This window comes from Arvicola amphibius, chromosome 1 (genome assembly GCF_903992535.2).
Source record: "Arvicola amphibius chromosome 1, mArvAmp1.2, whole genome shotgun sequence".
Taxonomy (NCBI): Eukaryota; Metazoa; Chordata; class Mammalia; order Rodentia; family Cricetidae; genus Arvicola; species Arvicola amphibius.
Genome location: NC_052047.1, coordinates 93847175 through 93867409, shown reverse-complemented (window position 1 = coordinate 93867409; position 20235 = coordinate 93847175). Strand labels below are relative to the sequence as shown.

At 55.5% G+C, this 20235-nt stretch overlaps 2 protein-coding genes across 2 annotated transcripts; one reads left to right on the top strand and one right to left on the bottom strand.

Moving 5' to 3' along the window:
• Nucleotides 1-200: 200 nt before the first annotated feature.
• Ticam1 (toll like receptor adaptor molecule 1) lies at nucleotides 201-6865 on the top strand. Its single transcript, XM_038315605.2, has 2 exons — nucleotides 201-279; nucleotides 3931-6865. The coding sequence occupies exon 2, from the start codon at nucleotides 4054-4056 to the stop codon at nucleotides 6274-6276; it is 2223 nt and encodes a 740-aa protein (XP_038171533.1). The 5' UTR covers nucleotides 201-279; nucleotides 3931-4053; the 3' UTR covers nucleotides 6277-6865.
• An 8188-nt stretch (nucleotides 6866-15053) lies between these two features.
• On the bottom strand, nucleotides 15054-18359 carry Fem1a (fem-1 homolog A). Its single transcript, XM_038315135.1, has one exon. The coding sequence runs from the start codon at nucleotides 18232-18234 to the stop codon at nucleotides 16270-16272; it is 1965 nt and encodes a 654-aa protein (XP_038171063.1). The 5' UTR covers nucleotides 18235-18359; the 3' UTR covers nucleotides 15054-16269.
• Between the last annotated feature and the right edge of the window lie 1876 nt (nucleotides 18360-20235).

Here is a 20235-nt window from a genome sequence, read left to right as displayed (position 1 = left end):
GGGGTTTCTCCTTCCCCCGCCTTTGCTCCATACAATGGGAGATCTGCCTTGTTCCACGTGGCACCGTGGCACTGGGCAGAGGGCAGTTTCAGGTCCGGGGAGTCCTGGGGACTTTCCCCTCTGGGGCGGGACACAGATGACTTCATCTGCTCCTCCCCCACACGGAAGGGGTGGAACCGTTCCCTCTTCTCCCTCCTCCTCCTCTTCCTCCTCCTCCTCCTCCTCCTCCAGCGGCCACCAGGGACCCTGAAATCCACCAGTCCAGGACCCCACAGCCAGGTAGGATAGAGCAGAGGGGACACAGGTGCCGGACCTGGAGGGCCTTGGACAGCCTGGGTGGCACGCTGGGCCCCCACCTGCAGCCCGTTTTGCTTCCTCAAGCTGTTTCCCGTGGACACTCAGATCTGCAGCCCAATTCCTGCCCCAACCCAGGCCTGCAATCCTTGGTGCTTGCTCAGCCCCCAGTGCCCCCAAATTCCTAGATCTTCCAGTAACCAGGTCTCCCCCAGCCACAACAACAAACCCCCACCCTCCCCACCCCTAAATCCCTCTCCTGGTCTCTATTTCCTGACCAGATCCGCTTTCTCTACCTCAACGTCCCCTGTCAAAATCCTGGTCCCCAGACTAATACAGACTCTGTCTGCTAGGTGTAGGGACTGTCCTGGTGCAGCTCCTGCAGCCAGCTGCCCCTGGGTATATGCAAGATCAGCCTGGGAACCATTCCAAGTCCCCTGGCAGCGCTCAGTGCCTGAGTCCCAAAGCTGACAGTCTAGAGACTGGGGGAGGGGACCCGGTGCCACAAGAGACGGCCATTTCTGCCAGAGGGAGGCCAGGCAAGAAAGAAAGGGACCCCATTCTCCCAGCTATTCATCCGCCCACCCCACCCCCCATCCACCAGTCCTGGTTCATGCTAGGGACAGCACCCAGGGTCTCACACATGCTAGATGAGAGTCTACCCACTGAGCGCCTCTACCCCTCTCTTAAAAATAATTGCTTTTATTTTTATGTCATTTATGCTATGTTATTTATTTGTATCTTGAGGTAAGTTCTCACTATGTAGACCAGGTTGGCCTGGAACTCACCTAGGCTAGCCCTGATCTCTTTGTCTCAAGAAACCCTCCTGCTCCTGGGAGGTGGTAGCAACACTTTTAATTCCTGAAGAGGCAGGAGGATCTCTGAGTTCAAGGCCAGCCTGGTCTACAGAACAAACTCCAGGACAGCCAGGGCGACTGAGAGAAACCCTGTCTTGGAAAACCAAAAAACAATACAAGACAAGACAAAACAAAACAAAACAAACAACCCTCGAATATCCAAATACTGTGCACCCTGCTATATATTGCCTGTTCATTGCTTAACTGTGTCCATAACATTTCTCTCTCCTCTCTGTGTCTCTTTCTCCCCCCCAACCCTGTCCCCACATGGCACTGGGAGTTGAACACGGGGTGTCATGTATGACAGGCCTCAGTAAGCACTTACTAAGCATGTACTGTGTACCAGGTAGTATCCTGTTCATGTACTGAGTTTCTTCCTCCACTGAATGCTTATTTATTTATAATTGTTGTTGGTTGAGACAGGGCTTCTCTGTGTAGCTCTGGCTATCCTGGAATTTGCTCTGTAGACCAGGCTGGCCTTAAACTCAGAGATCTGCCCGCCCGTCTCTGCCTCCTGAGTGCTAGGATTTGTTTATTTAGTAATTTTAACTTCTTTTCTGTCTTCCTTCCACCACATGGGTCCACGGACTGAACTCAAATCATCCAGCTTGGCAGTATGACGCATCCTTACCCACTGAGCCATCTTGCCAGCCCTCAGTCAGCATTTATTATGCACCCACTGTGGGTCAGGCACCCTGGATACTAGGAGCTACACAGAGAGAGCTGTACCTGAGCCTTGCTCCCGTGGGGGCCCACACTGGGGTCTGGTATGGGTCATGATGGCTCTTCCACAACATGGAGTCAAATTCAGCAGGTGCGGAGCGAGTGCCCTGCCGCGGAAGGGGACTGCCCTGAGGATATGAGCCGAGAGGAACGCTGCCCTGAGGGACAGCCATGCAAAGGCCCTGAGATAGGACAGTGCACATAAGTGACAGTATAGCAGGCACAGAGGAACGAGCTCTGCGTAACTCTGTAACGCTGTCTCCTCTGCCTGGTGCCCCCCACCCATCCAACAGTCTATCCTCCCAAAGGCTTCCTTCCTCGGGCCTCTGCTCACCGCCTTCCAGGGCGCCTACCTCCCTCGGGGTCAAAGCTGCCCTGGTCCTCTCTCTCTCTGATCTGGCCTACTCTCTGCTTCAACAGGCCAGCATTCCTGCTCTTTAGGCTGGGCCCCGTGCCCCAGGGCCTTTGCGCTCACACACTCTCCGAGGGGGCTCTCTGAACTAGCTCACCTCCTCCAGGGTTGCAGCCTGATCTTGCCCTCCCTAGGGCATCCCCCACCCCAGGTTCTGTCTCAGGTTCATTTCCTCCATGGCACTTTTATTTCTCAAAATGACCTTAGGTGATTTTTTGTCACTTCCTGTTGCTCTGCCTGATGCTCGCGCGTGTGTGCCCTCTCCATATGCAGCATCTCCCGTGGCAGTGCCCAGGCTGTGTGAGCAATGCCCAGTCTATGAAGAGACTGCACGGGTGTGGGGGGAGAAGGAGGGACATGAGGACATGTACCTACATGTGGTACAAGGTTTTGGTGTGGTGGTGAGGCCAGAACAGGGGTTTATCTGGTAGGGCTTTGACCCCTGCCACAGGGCCTTTGAATAAGCTGTGTCCTCTGCCCCAGGGCCTTTGCATGAGCTGTGTCCTCTGCTCCATGGCCTTTGCATAAGCCGTGTCCTCCCCTGGGTGTCCCCCCGAGGCTTCTCCACTCTCACGTCCTGTCCAGGTGCTGTCTCTGTCTTAGGCCCACACTGCTCAGATCCGCCAACATGAGCCTTACTCCCCGAGTTCTCCACCTTCTTCCGGGCTTAGTCTTGTTTGCAGCCACGATGGGCCGCTGGCCCACTGTGAATGTTGCTCCTTTCTCCAGCTTAGCTCTGTTTCTTTTGTCCCCCACTGTCAATGCGTCTGTCTTCACTTTCACACCTGACAGCCTCCATTTTCCAGAAGCCGTGAAGACTATGGTGGCCCTGCCTCCTTCCCTCTTGGCTCCTTCGTTTTTCTCAGCCTCTCTGACACCTTCCTGGTCTGCCATCTGCATCACTGCCCCTACCTGCCAATGGTCATTAGGCCCCTTCCTCTGCCTACCTGACTCCCTTGACCTGTGCCCTGGGCCCAACCCACCTCTGCTGCTCAAAGTCCAGTCTTTGACGACTTTCCGGTGATCTGTGTGCAAAGTCTGTGGGTTGACTGGATGATGAGTTGACCAGGTCCCTCTTGAGTAGCCCAGACATTTACACAGCCAGCTCATTCTCTGTGAGGCACTGTAGACCCTGTAGGCGCTGAGAAGCATCCCTGGCCTCCACCCACTCCATGCTAGGACTGTCTGGTCGCAGCAGCCACACCTGTCTCTGCCTGAGAAGCCAGCAGGTGGCACTGGGGTGGGACAGGAGTGAGCCCCATCCCAGCCTGGCTGTGAAGTGAGACTGGTGTCAGGGGCACTGGGACTAACAGCCTCTGAGTTCATCTCAGCAGTGAAGAGGGAGTGGGAGTGAGTGACAGACTTGATCCTCCCACCTGAGGGTCCCTGTGAGAAGCCTTTATACCAGTTCACACATCCGCTCACCCACTCACTCTCCACACCTGGCTGTGCAGCACTGGGCGTGGAACCTGCGGAGCCCGCGGCTCTGCATGCTCGGCCAGTGCTCTCCCCTCTGAACATAGCCCTCCTGCTGGTTTGGAGACATCTCCCTCTGTAGCCCTGGCTGGCCTGGAGCTCAAAGAGATCCCCCTGCCTCTGCCTCTCAGTGCTGGGGTAAGTCACGATGAACTCCCTATCCCACAGGTCTGCTGCACCATCCTCCAGGATCCCCTGCAGCCGGGGACACGTGTGCAGGAGGCTGTTGGTCCGGAACATGTCTTCACCCGCCCCAGCCTCTGTGGCTCCAGGCTTCATCTTCCCTCACCCATGGCCAACCCAGACCCATCGATCCATGACGTCTTAGGCATTTTAGGAGCCGTGGGAAGGGACAGGCTGGTCCACCTGGAACACAAGCTGGAGAGTCTGCACCCAGGCAGCCAGGAGTCCAAGCTTCTTCACGCCATGGTGCTCTTGGTTCTGGGCCAGGACACAGATGCCAGGACCTCTTTGCGGTCCTTGGAAGCAGACACAGTGGCCCAGCTAGTAGCCCGCCAGTGGGCAGGCGAGGTCAACACAGAAGGCCCCGAGGAGCCCCCAGATTTGTCCTGGACCGTGGCTCGCCTGTACCACCTGCTGGCTGAGGAGAACCTGTGTCCAGCTTCCACAAGGGACATGGCTTACCAGGTGGCCCTCCATGACCTTGCCTCCCAGGGTGACCACCTGCTGGGCCAACTCCAGAAGGAGGCCTGGGATCGGTGTAGTTCAGATACCATGGGGGACCCCCATGGCTTCCAGCCACTCGATTTTGATCAGGGTTGCCTGCCACCAACTTCAGCATCTCCTTCAATGACCAGAAGCCAGCCTCGACCCATTGAATCATCAGACTGGAGCCGGGGGCACTCTCTACACTCCACTGGCAGCATGGCCTCACTGGCCAGCCACCTGGAGATCAGCCAGTCACCCACTCTGCCCTTCCTCTGTCCGCAACGTGGAACCCATGGACCCAGCAAACTCTGTGACACACCCCAGGCCTCCCCTGAGTCTCAGCTTGTCCCTGCAGGCTGCCAAGAGCCTGAGGAAGTGAGCTGGCCCCCGTCAGTGGAGACCAATGTTCCCTTGGGGTCACCAAACAGAACTGGGGTCCCAGAGGGGTCCCCTGAGGTGACTTTGGCAGTTCTCCCTGACTCTCTGGCTGCTCCAGACACAAGTGTCTGCCACCCGGTTGAATGCACAGAGGGTTCTAAAGGTTCCCAGTCTCTCCTGCCACCCACGGAAGGTGTTAGAAGGCAGCTGTCTGTGGCGAGTCAGATGTCTTCTCTGGGCTCTGTCGGAGAGGACAGTCGGCAGAACACCACGTCCAGCCCCCCTGCGCAGCCACCGTCCCCCCAGACCTCCAGTACACTGCCTCCTTCCCCTCTGCCCTCCACCTGCTCCTCTGGCAGCAGTCCTGCTCCCCCAGGCCCCACGTGTCCCGTTCTGGGTCACTCGGAAACATCTGAGCAGAAATTCTATAACTTCGTGGTCATCCATGCCAGGGCTGATGAACACGTGGCCCTACGTATCCGGGAGAAGTTGGAGACCCTTGGGGTGCCTGATGGGGCCACCTTCTGTGAGGAATTTCAGGTGCCTGGGCGTGGTGAGCTGCACTGTCTCCAAGATGCCATCGACCACTCGGGGTACACTATCCTGCTCCTGACCACCAACTTCGACTGTCGCCTGAGCCTGCACCAAGTCAACCATGCCCTTATGAACAGCCTCACTCAGTCGGGAAGGCAGGATTGTGTGATCCCCCTCCTCCCGCTGGAGTGCTCCCAGGCCCAGCTCAGCCCCAGCACGGCCAGCTTGCTCCACAGTCTTGTGTGGCTGGACGAACACTCCCCGATCTTCGCCAGGAAGGTGGCGAACACCTTCAAATCACAGAAGCTCCAGGCACACCGGATGCGCTGGAAGAAGGAGCAAGAAGCCAGAGCCCTCAAGGAGCAGAGCACACAGCTAGAGGTGGAGCGGCAGAGGTTGGCTGCCATGTCTGCTGCCTACTCCGCCTATGTCCAAAGCTGCAGTGCCTGGCAGGCACAGATGGACAGCCTGGGGGTGGTCTTCAGCAAGGACTTGTCACTGGGGGCTCCGGCATTCTTCCCCGGTTGGCTAGGATGTCCACAGCCAATATCTTCACATCCACGCCAGGGTGGTACCCCAGCTTCCCCCTATTTCCCACAGCCTCCATCTTTCCCACAGCCTCCGTCTTTCCCGCAGCCTCCATTTTTCCCACAGCCTCCATCTTTCCCGCAGCCTCCGTCTTTCCCACATCCTCCATCTTTCCCACAGCCTCCAGTCTCTTCCCCACAGTCCCCACCCTTCCCACCTGCCTCTTCAGCAGCCCCCCAGACTCCTCTCGTTATTCACCATGCCCAGATGGTTCAGCTGGGGGTCAACAACCACATGTGGGGCCAGACGGGGGCCCAGTCGACTGACGACAAGACATTGTGTCTGGAGGAACCCTGCTTGGGCCCTCCGAATGACCAGGGGGAATCCTTGCTTGATCCTGAGTGACACTGGGAGAGGGGACACTCGCTTGGGTGCACACAGTGGCCATGAATTGGACCTCAACTGTAAACTCAGGGCCTGGGAACCCAGAACTCTATTGGACATTGCACAGGACTCTGTGGAACCCCAACCTGCATCCTCTAAGTGGAAAGAAATGGATGGGGCCGCGGGCTCCTCCGAGGTGCTCCCAGCAGCTACGTGACCTTCATTCACTGTGGCACATGCTGTCTCTGGGGAGGATGCAGTGTTGGGGCAATGGAGCGAGAGAGTCCTGTCTTTATAATAAAGTTATTGGCAGCTGAGTCAAGAGCCAGCGCCCCCACCCACAACCACCCTCAAGAAACCAGCAGGAGATTGAGCCTCGGCAGGGCTGGAATCTGAAAGCACGAGCGGCAGCGGGCTCCCTGAGAGGCAGGAATCGGAAGTCGTGGGTGAATTCTTATCCCATTGGTCAGCGTGGGACACGTGGCCTTTTGCTGCAAGGGCCTCTAGGAAATGTAGGCTTTTTTAGTGATGGTGGGCGGCCATATCGCAGAAAGTCTTGTAATGTCAAGAAAGGAGAAGAAAAAAAAAGATACTGGGGAGTTTCTGATGGCTTTGATTGTTTTGTGCATTTATTTATGCAGTACATGTGTGCCAGGCATGTGTGGAGGTCGGAGGACAACCTGTTTGAGCCGGTCCTCCTCCTCCATGTGGGTCCCTGGGATAAACACTTCAAACTCACCCTCACACACACAGTAAAAGAAACTTTCTGTTTTTTTTTTTTAAAGACATTTGACAGATTTTGCTTCAGCGGGTTTTCTTTGGTGTGTGAGCGTGTGGTGAGGTTCAGCCAAGGCCGTGTGACTTCGCATCTCCGACCCTCTGCTGTCTCATCTCAACTTATTTATTGGTTTTAAATTTTTAAACAGGTGTATTATTTTTATTTATGGGTATGCGTGCAAGGTTATGTGAGTTTATGTGCACCTTGCAGTGCAGAGAGTTACAGGCAGATGTGAGCCCCTTGCTGTGGGTGCTCGAAACCCAGCCAGTAACCTCTGCAAGAATAGTAAGTGCTCCTTTATTTTTTAAAGGATTTTATTTACTTACTTTTGTGTCTTATGTATATAGTTGTCTTTATGCATGTATGCACACCAGAAGAAGGCATTGGGTCTCATGGAACTAGTTACCGGCGGTTCTCAACCTGTGGGTGGAGACCCATTTGGAGCCCAACAACCCATTTCACAGGGGGCACCTAAGACCATTGGAAAACTGAGAAATTTACATTACAATTCATAAGAGTAACAAAATTACAGCTATGAAGTAGTGAGGAAAATATTTCTATGGTTGAGGTCACCACAACATGAGGAACTGTATGAAAGGATCTCCGCGTTAGGAAGTCTGGGAGCCACTGGTTATAGACAATTGTGGTTGCTTGGAACTGGACTCAGGGTCTCTGAACCACTGCTCCTAGCCACTCAGCCATCCCTGTGCATTCATTTTCTTACCATTTATTTATCCTGTTTCCCCCACTCTTTATTTATTTGGGTTTAGTTTGCGACGAGGTGTCTCTACCTAGCCCTGAGTGAGCCAGGCGCTGGTGGCACACACCTTTGATCTCAGCACTTGGGAGGCAGAGGCAGGTGGATCTCTGTGAGTTTGAGGCCAGCCTGGTCTACATAGTGAGTTCCAGGATAGCCTGGGCTACACAGATGAACCCTGTCTCAGAAAACCAGATTTTTTTTTTTTTTTTTTTTTTTTTTTTTTTTTTTTTTTTTGGTTTTTCGAGACAGGGTTTCCCTGTAGTTTCTAGAGCCTGTCCTGGAACTAGCTCTTGTAGACCAGGCTGGCCTCGAACTCAGACATCCGCCTGCCTCTGCCTCCCGAGTGCTGGGATTAAAGGCGTGCGCCACCACCGCCCGGCTGAAAACCAGGAGATTTTAATGTGCCCAGACATCTCAGCCCTCTGTGAAATGCGGACCCATTTTTGCAGACGAGGAGAACTGAGGCCCAGCACTCATTTCTGGCTCTCAGCTCTCAGCATCATTCTAGTCAGAATTTAGGGGAGCACAACGCTAAACTTCCCAGGACGGGCAACTGCGGGGCTCATCCCACAAACAGCCAAGCCTGCGGGCTGTTCCAGGCCCTGGCTGATGCTGCAGGAGGGTATGAATCACTCCCCTTGCTATTTCAGTCTCTGAGTCAGACCTAGTCAGGGCTGTTCTGTGCATGGCGGAGCTGAAGTGAAACCAGCGCCGTTCTGAGATTCTGGGAGGGCGGGTATGCAATGAAGTCATCTGACCGTTGGTGTGTGGGATTGTCCGTTTGCTGGGGTCAGTGGCTGAGCTCTTGCTACGGGGTTCCGGGGCGCAGAAGAGGAAAAGGAGTAAAGAAAGTAAAGAAAGCCAGGGGACTTAGGAAAGCTCGAAGGGACTTGGAATGGGCATGGAGGTGACAGCCTGTCCTGCAGTGTATGTGGACAGGACAGCCCAAGCAAAGGTCCTGGGGCAGGACAGAGCATGTTAGGGGTGCAGTGGGAGGAGGCGGGAAGGGGGTGTAGGGAGGACAGGTAGGGAAGGGCAGAGAGCATTCAGTCAATTCATTTCCCCTGGATTTGGCAGGGACAGGACAGGGAACGGAAAGATGGCTCAGCTGGTAGAGGTGCTTGTCATGGAGCCTCCTGACCTGAGTTCCCTTGCCAGGACCCACACGGGAAGGTCCCTCCACACAGTGGCACATGCGCACACCCACAATAAAGCAAGAAATGTAATTTAATTATTCTGGCACTTGGGAGACTGAAAAAAAGACCAAGAATTGAAGGCCAACCTTGGCTACTTAACAAGTTTGAGGCCGGCCTGGGCTGTGGGAGACCTAGTCTCAAGTCAAAAAGCGTTCATTTTCTACATGGTTCCCTCTTAAATTTGTTGGTGGAGGTGGACAAGGTAGTCTGCCTTTGAGCCATAGCTCTAACTTACATGAACTCTTAATGAGTCATCACTTAGTACCTGCTGTGTGCAAACCTGCGCTGGGCACTGGGACACAGCAAGGCCATGTGTGTGCATCTACTCAGCCTTCGGACAGAGTCTCAGGGCTGTGACGGGGCAGAACTGGTGGCGTGATTAAAGGAAGTTTCCGGGAAGAGGAAATCGGAAGGGCTGGAACTTTGGCTGGACATTCTCTGACCTCCAGGGTCCCCCATCTAATGTCCCCTGGTGGCAGCCTTAGCAGGGTGTGGCCCTAGCTAGCTAGGAATTCAGAAGGCTGACTTTGCTCACAGCCCTTTCTGATTTCTGTTGGGTGGCGGGTGGGGTTGGGATGGGGCTCATTTTGTAGTTCTGTTTGTCCTGTACACCAGGCTGGTTTCGAACTCACAGAGACCCAACTGCCCCTACCTCCTGGGATTCATGCTGGACATTTTTTTTGGTTTTTTAAAATTTATTATGTATACAGCATTCTGCCTGCAGGCCAGAAGGCACCAGATCTCATTATAGATGGTTGTGAGCCACCATGTGGTTGCTAGGAATTGAACTCAGAACCTTTGGTGGAAGAGCAGCCGGTGCTCTTAACCTCTGAGCCATCTCTCCAGCCCCCGACCCTCCCATGCTGGACGTTTTTAAGGGGTTGTTTTCCAAATGTTCTCTCCAAGCCAGAGAGTCATGTCTGTGTGGCTGGGGTTTGACCTGGGCAGAATGTGTTTTCACACTTTTTATGTAAGCAGGTGTGTGGAGGTCAGAGCACAAGCTAACAGTCATCTCCTTCTGTTGGGTCCCAGGGCTCCAACTCAGGGGTGGTGAGGCTTGGCGGCCTCACAGGCAGCGGAGTGGCTCCCGTGTCTGTAGATGGCTGGGGTGAGCCAGGGACAGGAACAGGCTTCTGCTCATTTGCAGCTTGTTCTAGAAGCATCTGGCAACGCCCCTTCCTGGGCCCGGAGTGTACTGCTGGGCTGAGTCCAGGGTTACCATGACCTGGCTCCAACCAGCTTTGTGGGCCCTCCTCAGGGAACTGAAAAGAGGAAGCTGTGCCACCTGCCAAGGCCCTCCTGGCTTCTGCCCACACCGGGTAGAACTTTCTGGAAGGTGATGACAGCCCTGGGGCACAGTGGGTTCCTACAGGTTGTTCCGGAAAGGACTTGGATGCAACTCTGGGTGGCACTCTCCTCCTCCTCCGCTCACTGCGGTGCACACTGCAGGTGAAGGCTGCTGTGGCCCTAGAAGGGGACAGGCCCTCTCCAGCCGCTGTCCTCTCCTCTAGGCGAGGACCTTTATGACTCTGGCTGGAAAGCTCTGCCCCTTGATTCCTCTGTGGCTCCCTCTTAACTTCCTCAGAATTTTGCTCAAATCCAAGCTCTTGGGGCTGGAGGGACAGCTCTGTGGTTGGAGCATGGCTGCTCTCGCGGAGGACCTGGGTTTAGTTCAGGCACTCACATGGCAGCTCACAATCATATATAACTCTAGCCCCTGAGGATCCAACGCTCTCTTCTGGCCCCTGTGTGCACCAGACATGCATGTGGTGCAAAGGTATACATGCAAGCAAAATACCCAAACCCAAGGCTCTTCCTGGGGGCTTTTGCGCCCACTGCATTTAAAAGCTGTTCCTCTGGGGCCGGGGAGAGGGCTGAGTGGGTAACATGCTCCTGAACGAGAGGACTTGCGCTTGATCCTGCACACGAGTGAAACAGCTGGTGCGCACTTGGGATCCCAGTGCTGGGAGGCAGAGGCAGGGGGATTCCCAGAGCCCAGCTCGGCAAACCTGTGCTGTAGGTCACTGAGATTGACTCAATCAGTCAGTAGAGGGCTCAGACAGCAAAGACACTTGTCGCCAAGCCCGCCGACCTGTGTGCAAACCCAGGTAAGTACTCAGAGTTGTCCTCTGACCTTCACAGATGGGTCATGTGTGTGGACACTCACACACTCAACATACACACACACATAGACATATACACATATAGAAACAGACACAACATAAAGACACACAGAACAGAGAAACATAAATGCAAACCCAACAAACCACCAGACAGCCAAGGTGAGCAGCTCCTTCAACGGTGACGCCCCCAGGCCTCCGGACATGTACGTGTGTGTGTGTGTGTGTGTGTGTGTGTGTGTGTGTGCGCATACCTGCATCCACATGTGCATACGCGCGCATGGGCACAAACACGATTATTTCTGGCACTGGGGATCAAACTCAGAGCCCTTACCGAGCCAGACAAATGCTGCACTACTGACACACACCCCCAGCCCAGACAAACGCTGCACTGCTGACTGACACACACCCCCAGCCTAGACTCACTTCAGGTCAGCCCTTTTTAACCCAGGCCAGAAGCTCATGTGGCCACCTCAGCACTTGAGAGGCCTTACCTCAACAAAAACCTTTCAAATTAAAAACTAAAACTTTGGTGGCTGGAGAGATGGCTCAGTGGTTGAGAGCACTGACTGCTCTTCCAGAGGTCGTGAGTTCAATTCCCAGCAACCACATGATGGTTCACAACCATCTGTAATGAGATCTGATGCCCTCTTCTGGTGTGTGGATATACATGGAAGCAGAATGTTGTATACATGATAAATAAATAAATCTTTAAAAAAAAAAAAACCCTAAAACTTATGCCAGTCTGGGCTACATAGTGAGACCCTATTTCCAAAGCAAACAAACAAAAACCCCAAATCAAAACCCCCTTACATCCCACCTACCTAGTCTTCCACGTCCCCACTACCACACACAGCTACTCGGCTATTCACCGCCCACCCCCTGGTACTCAGCAGGTGACCAGGAAACCACTGACTCAGCTGATGTTCAGCTCTACCTTGGTCCCTGTCCCCTTCCTGCTGGCAGGTCACTCAGGGTACGCCGACGCAGGAGTTAATGTGATGCCTGCTGTGGTTCCTGCCTCCACCTCTGTGAGCTCCGAGTTCCACTCGCCAGCGGTGAGGATGCTGAGGGCACAGTAGGAACTGGCAGGCATGAGTCCACCTGGGGATGCAGGGCACAGCTGGGGAAGAGTGTGAAGCTTCTGAGGGGCCCAGGGCTGCCAGTGTCCATCCCCAGTGAATCAACAGTTCAAGGTCAACCAGCTACAGAGCGAGTTGGAGTTCAGCTGGGCTGTGGGATGGTTATAACATGTTATAACATGTTAAAGAGTGTGGGGGATGATGGGACATGCCAAGGCAGCACCACTATGAACAGACTTTCAATCGTCACGAGCACAGTCCAGACTGCTGAGTGTTTCTGCCCTGGGACAAAATCAGCAATAGGGGCCATCCAGATACCCTTCCCGGAGGGGCACAATGTTCCTTCCAAATCTGCAGGCAGGGAAACGTGGCCCAGAGAGGTGGCATCCATCTCCAGGACTGCAAGGTGAGATTGAGTGGGACTTTTCTTGAGATGGGCACCCAAAGAGTGCTGTCTCCTGCCTGGGTCAGTTTCCTGCCGGATGCCAGGGCGAGGCTTTTATTTTTAGCCTGTCCTGTGGCCCAGGCCCTTAAGTAGCCTTAGGATGTGGTCAGAATCTCAGGGAAGCGAGAAGGGGGTTTCTTCTCCCTGAAGACTTAGGCTCTCAGACCCCTCACCAGATGTGAGCTGGTCAATGCTCTGAGCATGACTCTGCAGCTTTGATACACCCACATCCAACTCTAATTTTGAGGGTTCTGTCCTTCTGGTTGCTGCTGGCGATCCAGCCTCACTCATCCCGCCCATCTGTCCCTGCCAGTCCTCCTTTTTGTATAAAGATTTATTTATTTTGTATACAGTGTTCCATCTGCACGTATGCCTGCACACCAGATCTCATTATATACGGCTGTGAGCCATCGTGTGGTTGCTAGGACTTGAACTGAAGTCCTCCGTATAATCAATGTTCTTAATCTTTGAGCCATCTCTCCAGCCAGAGCTCTCGTTCGTTAAGTAAACTTTAGTTTTTAAAAAGTGTTTCTCTCAGTGTTGGGGGCTGGGTCCCAGGGCTCCATCCACAATGTTTACTGCTGACCGCCCCCTGCCCCAGGCCTGAAAATCAGCTTCTGGGGGACCTCTGGAAATGGTAATGGTTGTGCACCCCTGAAGTATCGATATGCTATAAACTGTGTATATGTGAAGACAGCTTTGCAAACCGAGGGCAATAGCACAGACCTGTTACCCCGGCACTCTAGATGAGGCAGCCTGGGCTACCCGAGCCTGCTGCCTAAGAAGGGCAGCTCCAGATCCGGGTGAACTGACACTTCCTGCCTCTGCAGACCCTGCGCTCACACGCATGCCCCACTAAAACACATAATTTAAAAAGCGAGCAAGCAGTCAGCTAAGAAGGAAAGAGCCTGGAAGGCCACAGTGCGAGACCCTTGGGTGATCTAGAGAGCTTCTGCAGGTCAGGCTCCATCAAGCTCACTTGGAGTTTGTTTTTGTCCTCAAGAAAGGGTCTCACTGTAGCCCTGGCTGTCCTGTACTGCAGAGAGAGAGCACAGGGACCCAGGCCTCCCCTGCTGGGACTGAAGGGGTGTGATGGCATGCCTGGTTCAATCTCACTCCTTGACAGGCTGCGGGTGGGGAGTCTCAAATGCATAGCGCCAAGCCCATCTCCTCCTCACACACACCTGTTATGCCCGTCAATCCTCCTGCCATCCTCTTGGGCCCTCTGTACCACTGGCCGAGTGCCCAGTGACATGGCTCTATACTGGGCTATGTTTAACCTGGGGCAGGAATGCTCCCTACCTAGAAATAGCAGACACTGGTGCAGCCTCAAGGGACAGTCTGTGCCACTGCCCTGTTCCATATGAACAGAGAACACAGCACCAAGCGCCCATCTGTTGTGATGCCAGCCAGAGCGGGATGGGGTGTGGCATCAAACGGGAATATGTCACCCACCTGTGACTGGCACCCCCACATTGGTTCTGTCCACCCACAACAGTGCTGTGTTCTGAGGGGTTGAACTGGAGTCTCACAGGTGGCAAGCTCTTACCCACCGAGTCATCTCCACTGCATGAATCTTTGTTTTTGAGGGCAGTCTCTCTAGTAGCCCTGGCTGTCCTGGGACTCTCTGTAGACGAGGATGGCCCTGCACACAGAGATACAGCTGCCTCTGCCTCCCAAAGGTACCAAACCCTGCTTTAGTCTTTAATTCCTCCCCAGAACTCCAATCTTATAACCACAGGTCTCTAGGCTACCTCGTAACCAATCACCACAGCTAACTCACAGGCTATTGTGATTGGCTGGGGTACACAAGTGACACAGGTTTGTCCAATCACAGACACCATGTAGTGAAGGACAGGCGGACCCTGTAGGGATTTGGCAGGAAATCTCTGATTCTGTTGTTCCCACCAAGGAGAACCCCTTGGGAGCTGCTGGATCAGCCCTCCCAGGGAATGTCCAGCAGAGCCAGGCTCAGGGTGCTGAGGCAGAGGAATGGATCTGGACACGTCAACTGCTGAGAGAGAGTTTAAATCTGCCCTTTGGTCACGTTCTACGTGTCCCTAGGCCCTCGGCTGGTGATCTTAACCTCTCTGGACTAGCTCACAGGTACCTGAGTGGAAACAGCTCCTTCAGAAGGTGGCTACCGTGACGCAGGGGCACATTTGAGCACTTCAGTAGGGCCCGTACCTCATAGGAGATGGTTTTAAGAGGGTGGGGGGTCTTGACTTAATGTCTTACTATGTCACCTCAGTCTGTGCTTGGACTCACTTTGTCCTCTAGGACGGCCTCCACCTTGTGATCCTCCTGCCTCAGCCGAAGCAGTGCTCAGGTGGCGGGTCTGTGTACAGGCATTCTTGACAGGCACTCACCTGGCTCCCCGCCCACAACCTGCCCACATCAATTAACAGCTAGGCAGATTCCTTCACATACCTGTATTTTAATCCATAAATATAAGTGCCAAGACTCACAGGGGTTCATGTTTGCCCTGAGCTTCGGATGGCGGGGCAGTGAGGCTCTGCCCAGTAAGGCCTAAGGCTTGTTTTATACAGAGAACAGGCTACCTAACACTGCAATCACACACAGATGTCCTCGCGGGACGGCTTCCACGGCCGTGGAAGGGCCTACTCTACACTAGACTTTCTCCCCTTGCAGCTGGTTCCCACAAGCCAGGGATGTATGTGCACCTCCTGCCCCAGTGTGATGCAGGTTTAATCCCACTCACGGTAAAGGACAGGGACAAGAGCTGGTGGAGTCCCAGGCTGGTGCTGTTCAGGCAGTATGCACTGCTAGGGCTGCATTCAGGGCCCGGGTGGCCTATCGCAGCCCTGGGCAGCTCCCCACCTTCCCACTCCTGGCAGTTAGTGGGGATACTATGGACTCCTCACGAAGACCTGGGGTCAGGTGACACAGGACAAGTGTGGCACGGATGTGACCTGGTGAACAGAGCACCTGCCAGCCATCCCAGCTGCAGCCTGACGTTGGGAAGCATGTCAGTCCACCCCACAGGATGGGGCTGGAGGCCGCCGTCGGCCTGGCTGTTCCTGTCACTTGCTCTGGCTCTTCTTGGGGACAGTCCTCTCTCTAGCCAGTGTGGGAGCAGGAGGCTTCGCAGTCTGTCACAGGTCTGCACTCACAGCTCATGCTGGTTTCAGCTGTGGCCACACCAAAGTCCTGGCAGCAACTTCAAACTAAGTCATTACTGAGTCCAACAAACAGAAACCAAGGGAAAAAAGACTGAGCAAAAACCTCAGAACGTGGGCTCCAAGCTGTCACCCACTTGCTTAGTAAACAACAAACCAACCGCAAACATCTAGGTGGCAGGTGCCCCACTGCAGGAAGGCGCCAATGACTTCTGACTCCATCTTGACAGTGTCGGGTACACAGGACTCCAGGACAAGCTAGCTGAAGACCCGGTGAGAGGGCAGAGGTCTCCAGACCCAGACAGATGCCACTGTGGAGGCCCCGTACCCTTCTGCATTGCCAAGGAGAAAGACCATCTTCCTACCACGTGACCCTGAAGGTTCCTAGAACCAACAGTGGGGCTTACTCCACTGCCCCCACTGCCAGTAGGCCAAGGGGACAGGATGCTTCTGCTCGGAGAAGGCCAAAGTGCAGGCGGGTGGTGGGCCAGGCTCAGTGCAGCTGGATGAAGGCCTCCAGCTCCTCTGGGATGAAGCCCTTATAAGGGACCTTGTTCCTGTCCAGGGCACGGGCGGCCAGGCACTGCAGTGTTACATAGTTGAAGGGCTGCACGGTGCTCTTGGCCAGCAGCTTGGCGTCCAGCAGCTCATAGGCAGTCTTCTTGAAGGCGTTGGTGGCGTCCATGTGGGCCCCGGCCTCGATGAGCGCATCCATGATGGCTGGGCAGTTGTTTTGGGCAGCAATGTGCAGCGGAGTGTTGTTGTCGAAGTCCCGGCTGTCGGGGTCAGCGCCGCAGTCCAGCAGCACCCTGACCACATGCAGGGAGGGGAAGACGCCCACGCGGTAGCGGCCCACGTTGGTGGTCTCCTTGTCCACTGCCATGTGCAGTGGGGTGAAGCCGTTCTTGCCGCGCGGGGCACACTTGAGCAGGCGGTAGACTGTCTGGTGCTTGAGGTGTTCCTGGCTAGGGGTGCACTCCACCTTCTCCAGCAGGTACAGCAGATGGAGGATGATGGCGATGGCTTTGGTGAACTGCGCCGAGTCCCCCGGCTCCTTGGGCAGCTGCAGGGCCCGCTCCACTTCCCGCACCCCTTTGCTGAGCACGCCCATGAGGTCGGGGAAACCAAGCTGCATGCCCAGGTTGCCCTTGGCGGAGCGGTCCTGCAGCACATAGGAGAAGAGCTCCGCAAATGACAGGAAGCTGCTGGCCGTCATGGGGCTCAGGGGCTCCAGGTTGCTCTGCTGCATATCCAAGGCATACTTCCAAAGACGGATACAGCGCTCGAAATTTCCAGAGTCTGCGTAGACAGCACCCCGGTACCTTATGTAGTATGAAGTGTCAGGGTGCGAGGGGCCCAGGATCCTCTCCCGTATCAGCAGGGCCTGCATCCGCATCTCATCAGGATCTGTGATGAGGGCCTCCAGCTCTTGGGGCGTGGTCACCTCCCTGGAATAGTCGTAGGCCAGAACCAGCTGTTGGGGCTCGGGCTTGGGGAGGTAGTCCCCACCCTGGTGGCGGAGCTCCATCGCCCTTCTCCAGTGCTTCAGGGCTCCGAGCAGATCCCTTTTCTTATCCACGTAGGTGGCTCCCAGCAGCTCCAAAGCCTCCACGGCCGCTTCACGGCTGGTGGGGCAGCAGCTCTCATAAGGCTCTGCTTCCTCAGGGGTGGACCGGCCGCTACTTGCCCCCTGGGGGGACCCTTCCCCGGGCAGCTCCGCCCCCGAGAGATGCCCCTGGCCGGGCTGCTCCTGGATGAGGTACTCCACGATGTTGGTGTGCCCGGTGACGCTGGCGGCCAGCAGCGGGGTCATGCCATAGCCGTCGCGCTCCATGCGCGCGTGACAGCCCAGCAGCAGCTGCAGGATCTCCAGGCTGCCGGACTCAGCGCAGTCGTGCAGGGCCGTGTTGCCCTTGGCGCTGCGCCGGTTCACCTGCGCGCCGCGCTCCAGCAGGTAGCGCGCGATCTCGCGGTGGCCCTTGTAGCAAGAGATCATGAGGCACGTGTGGCCGTGGCGGTTGGCTACCTCCAGGTCGGCCTTGTGCTCGCCCACCAGGTAGCGCACCACATCCAGGTGGCCGTCGAAGCAGGCGGCGCGCAGCGGCGTGGAGTTGGTGCGGGTGGTGCGGTTGACCGAGGCGCCGCGGCGCAGCAGGCTCCGCACCACGGCCAGGTGGCCCGCCGCCGACGCGGCCCACAGCGGCGGCGCGCCCTCGATCGTCTCGCCGTCGAAGTGCACCGAGCCGCCCGCCTCCACGCTGGCGCCGCAGTGGTCCACCAGGTACTCCACCACGTCCAGGTGTCCGCGGCGCGCGGCGATCAGCAGCGGCGTGCCGCCGCCCGCCACCTCGCCCAGCAGCTCGTCCAGCTCCTCCCGCCCGCGGCCGGCCAGCAGCTTCTGCAGCAGTTGCAGCTTGCCGTCGTGAGCCGCATTGTACACCGCCGTGTGCAGATCCATGCTGGGCGCCACGTTGCCGGCTCTAGCCGGGCCGCCTGTCGCAGGAGACAACCTTCACTTTCTCCCCCGCCGCCATATTAGCGGTCTCCGGGCGGAACGAAATGGCCTCCGCGACGGGGCGCGGACGGACTCGGCGCAGGCATGCTGGGAAATGGAGTCCTGTGAGCGATCGCCTGCCGGGAGGTCCCGAGATGCGAGCGGAGAGAGGAGAAAAAACTACATTTCCCGAAAGGCATAGGGAGAACCGCTGGGAACCTGGGGCAAAGTGGTGGGCAGTACCGAAGTGAGGACAGCAATTTGGCCAGGCCAGGCCAGGCAAAGATCAGTGCGACCCTGGGAAATCGGTCACGCACGACCCCTTAGTGAGTGTACGGCGGACTGCTGGATGCACGTTCTCGCTCCGTTCTACAAAGGACACCGTCACAGGCAGGGATTATACAGGGGAATCGCACCCTGCTCCCTGGAAGTGACATCTCCCGGGATCATCGGCAGGAAGCGCGGTGGTGCCAACAGAAATGCAGGCGTCCTCCGGACCAAGAAGGGCTGTTTCTGCGGCCACTGCGCACCGTGGCGTGGCTCCGGAGCGTGCGGGTGGAAATCCTGTCTTGCACGGCTAAATTGACATTAGTGTGTGAGACCCTGGGAAACACGGGTAAACGCGCTCCTGCCCTAACAGGAGTCCCAGAAGGCCGGGCTCCAGCCCAGAATGGCACGAGGAGCATCGGAGCCGGGGGTAGCCACTGAAAGACTACGGGTACCACCATGTGAAGTTGTACACCATGATTTTAGGGGCGCTAGCGAGTCAGCCAAATGATGACGTGCTTCTGGTGCCTGTCATTACCGCAGAGCGTGCGGGAAAACATGCACGTCCGCCGAAAAGAAACTACATTTTCCCGAGGAAATGTCAACGAGTAGGCGGTAAACGGCCTGCGACCTTGGCAGTGCTGGGACCCACGTGTGCGCAGGCAGGAGACGAGGCAGCCTCGGTCCGCGCTGCTGCCTACATTTCCCAGCCGGCACCGAACGTGCCTCGGAGCCAATCCGGAGCGACGCTCAGCAGGGGCCGAGCTCCCTCCGGGCTCCAGGAGTCTTAGGTGAAGCAGCCTCTGGCCAGCAGGGGGCATAAGCCAGACCTGGCCAAGCGTGGCCCTGCTAGCAGAGAAGGGACCCCCCACTCGTCTGGAGCTTACTTGGCAACACGTTAAGCAGACCCCTTTTTCATGTTAAGTGATATTTTCATTCCTTAAAGAGGCACGTGTGTGTGTGTGTGTGTGTGTGTGTGTGTGTGTGTGTGTGTGTCAGCCGCATGGGCGCCCTGTCCTCCAAGACCGACAGAGCGCATCGGGTCCCAAGGCATTCCTAGAAATAATGTTTCCTCTGGGGATGACAAAAATAGAAGGTCTCAATCTTTTTTTTTAACATTTATTTATTTATTATGTATACAATATTCTGTCTGCGTTTATGCCTACAGGCCGGAAGAGGGCACCGGACCTCATTACAGATGGTTGTGAGCCACCATGTGGTTGCTGGGAATTTAACTCAGGACCTTTGGAAGAGCAGGCAATGCTCTTAACCACTGAGCCATCTCTCTCTCAAGCCCCCAGAAGGTCTCAATCTTCTGGATTATGTAGGAGGTGTGGCAAAGGCCAACACCAGACCAATGAATGTAGATCAACAAGAGACAAACAAGGCAACCCCTTACCATCAAGAAACTCCTTGGGGGGCTCTCACAGGCCTCCAGATCAAATGTGGTCCAATCTTTCTCAGTCACAGTAAAGGACATGCCTCCCCAGAAAAATTAGAAAATCCAGTGCCTGGTGTGAAAAACCATACTGCTCTGGATGAAGAATACACATGGAGAATAAATCAAAAATTCCAACAGAAAATAGGAAACATATATGTTGTCAGACTTCCATAAATGATCAAAGACCAAAGCTGAGAGTATGAATAAATAACATTGAAATTGAAGGATTACTGGACACAGGTGTGGATGTAAGTGTT

Excerpts from the sequence above, each read along its gene's own strand:
- Ticam1 (XM_038315605.2), top strand. The coding sequence starts at position 4,054 with ATGGCCAACCCAGACCCATCGATCCATGACGTCTTAGGCATTTTAGGA.
- Fem1a (XM_038315135.1), bottom strand. The coding sequence starts at position 18,234 with ATGGATCTGCACACGGCGGTGTACAATGCGGCTCACGACGGCAAGCTG.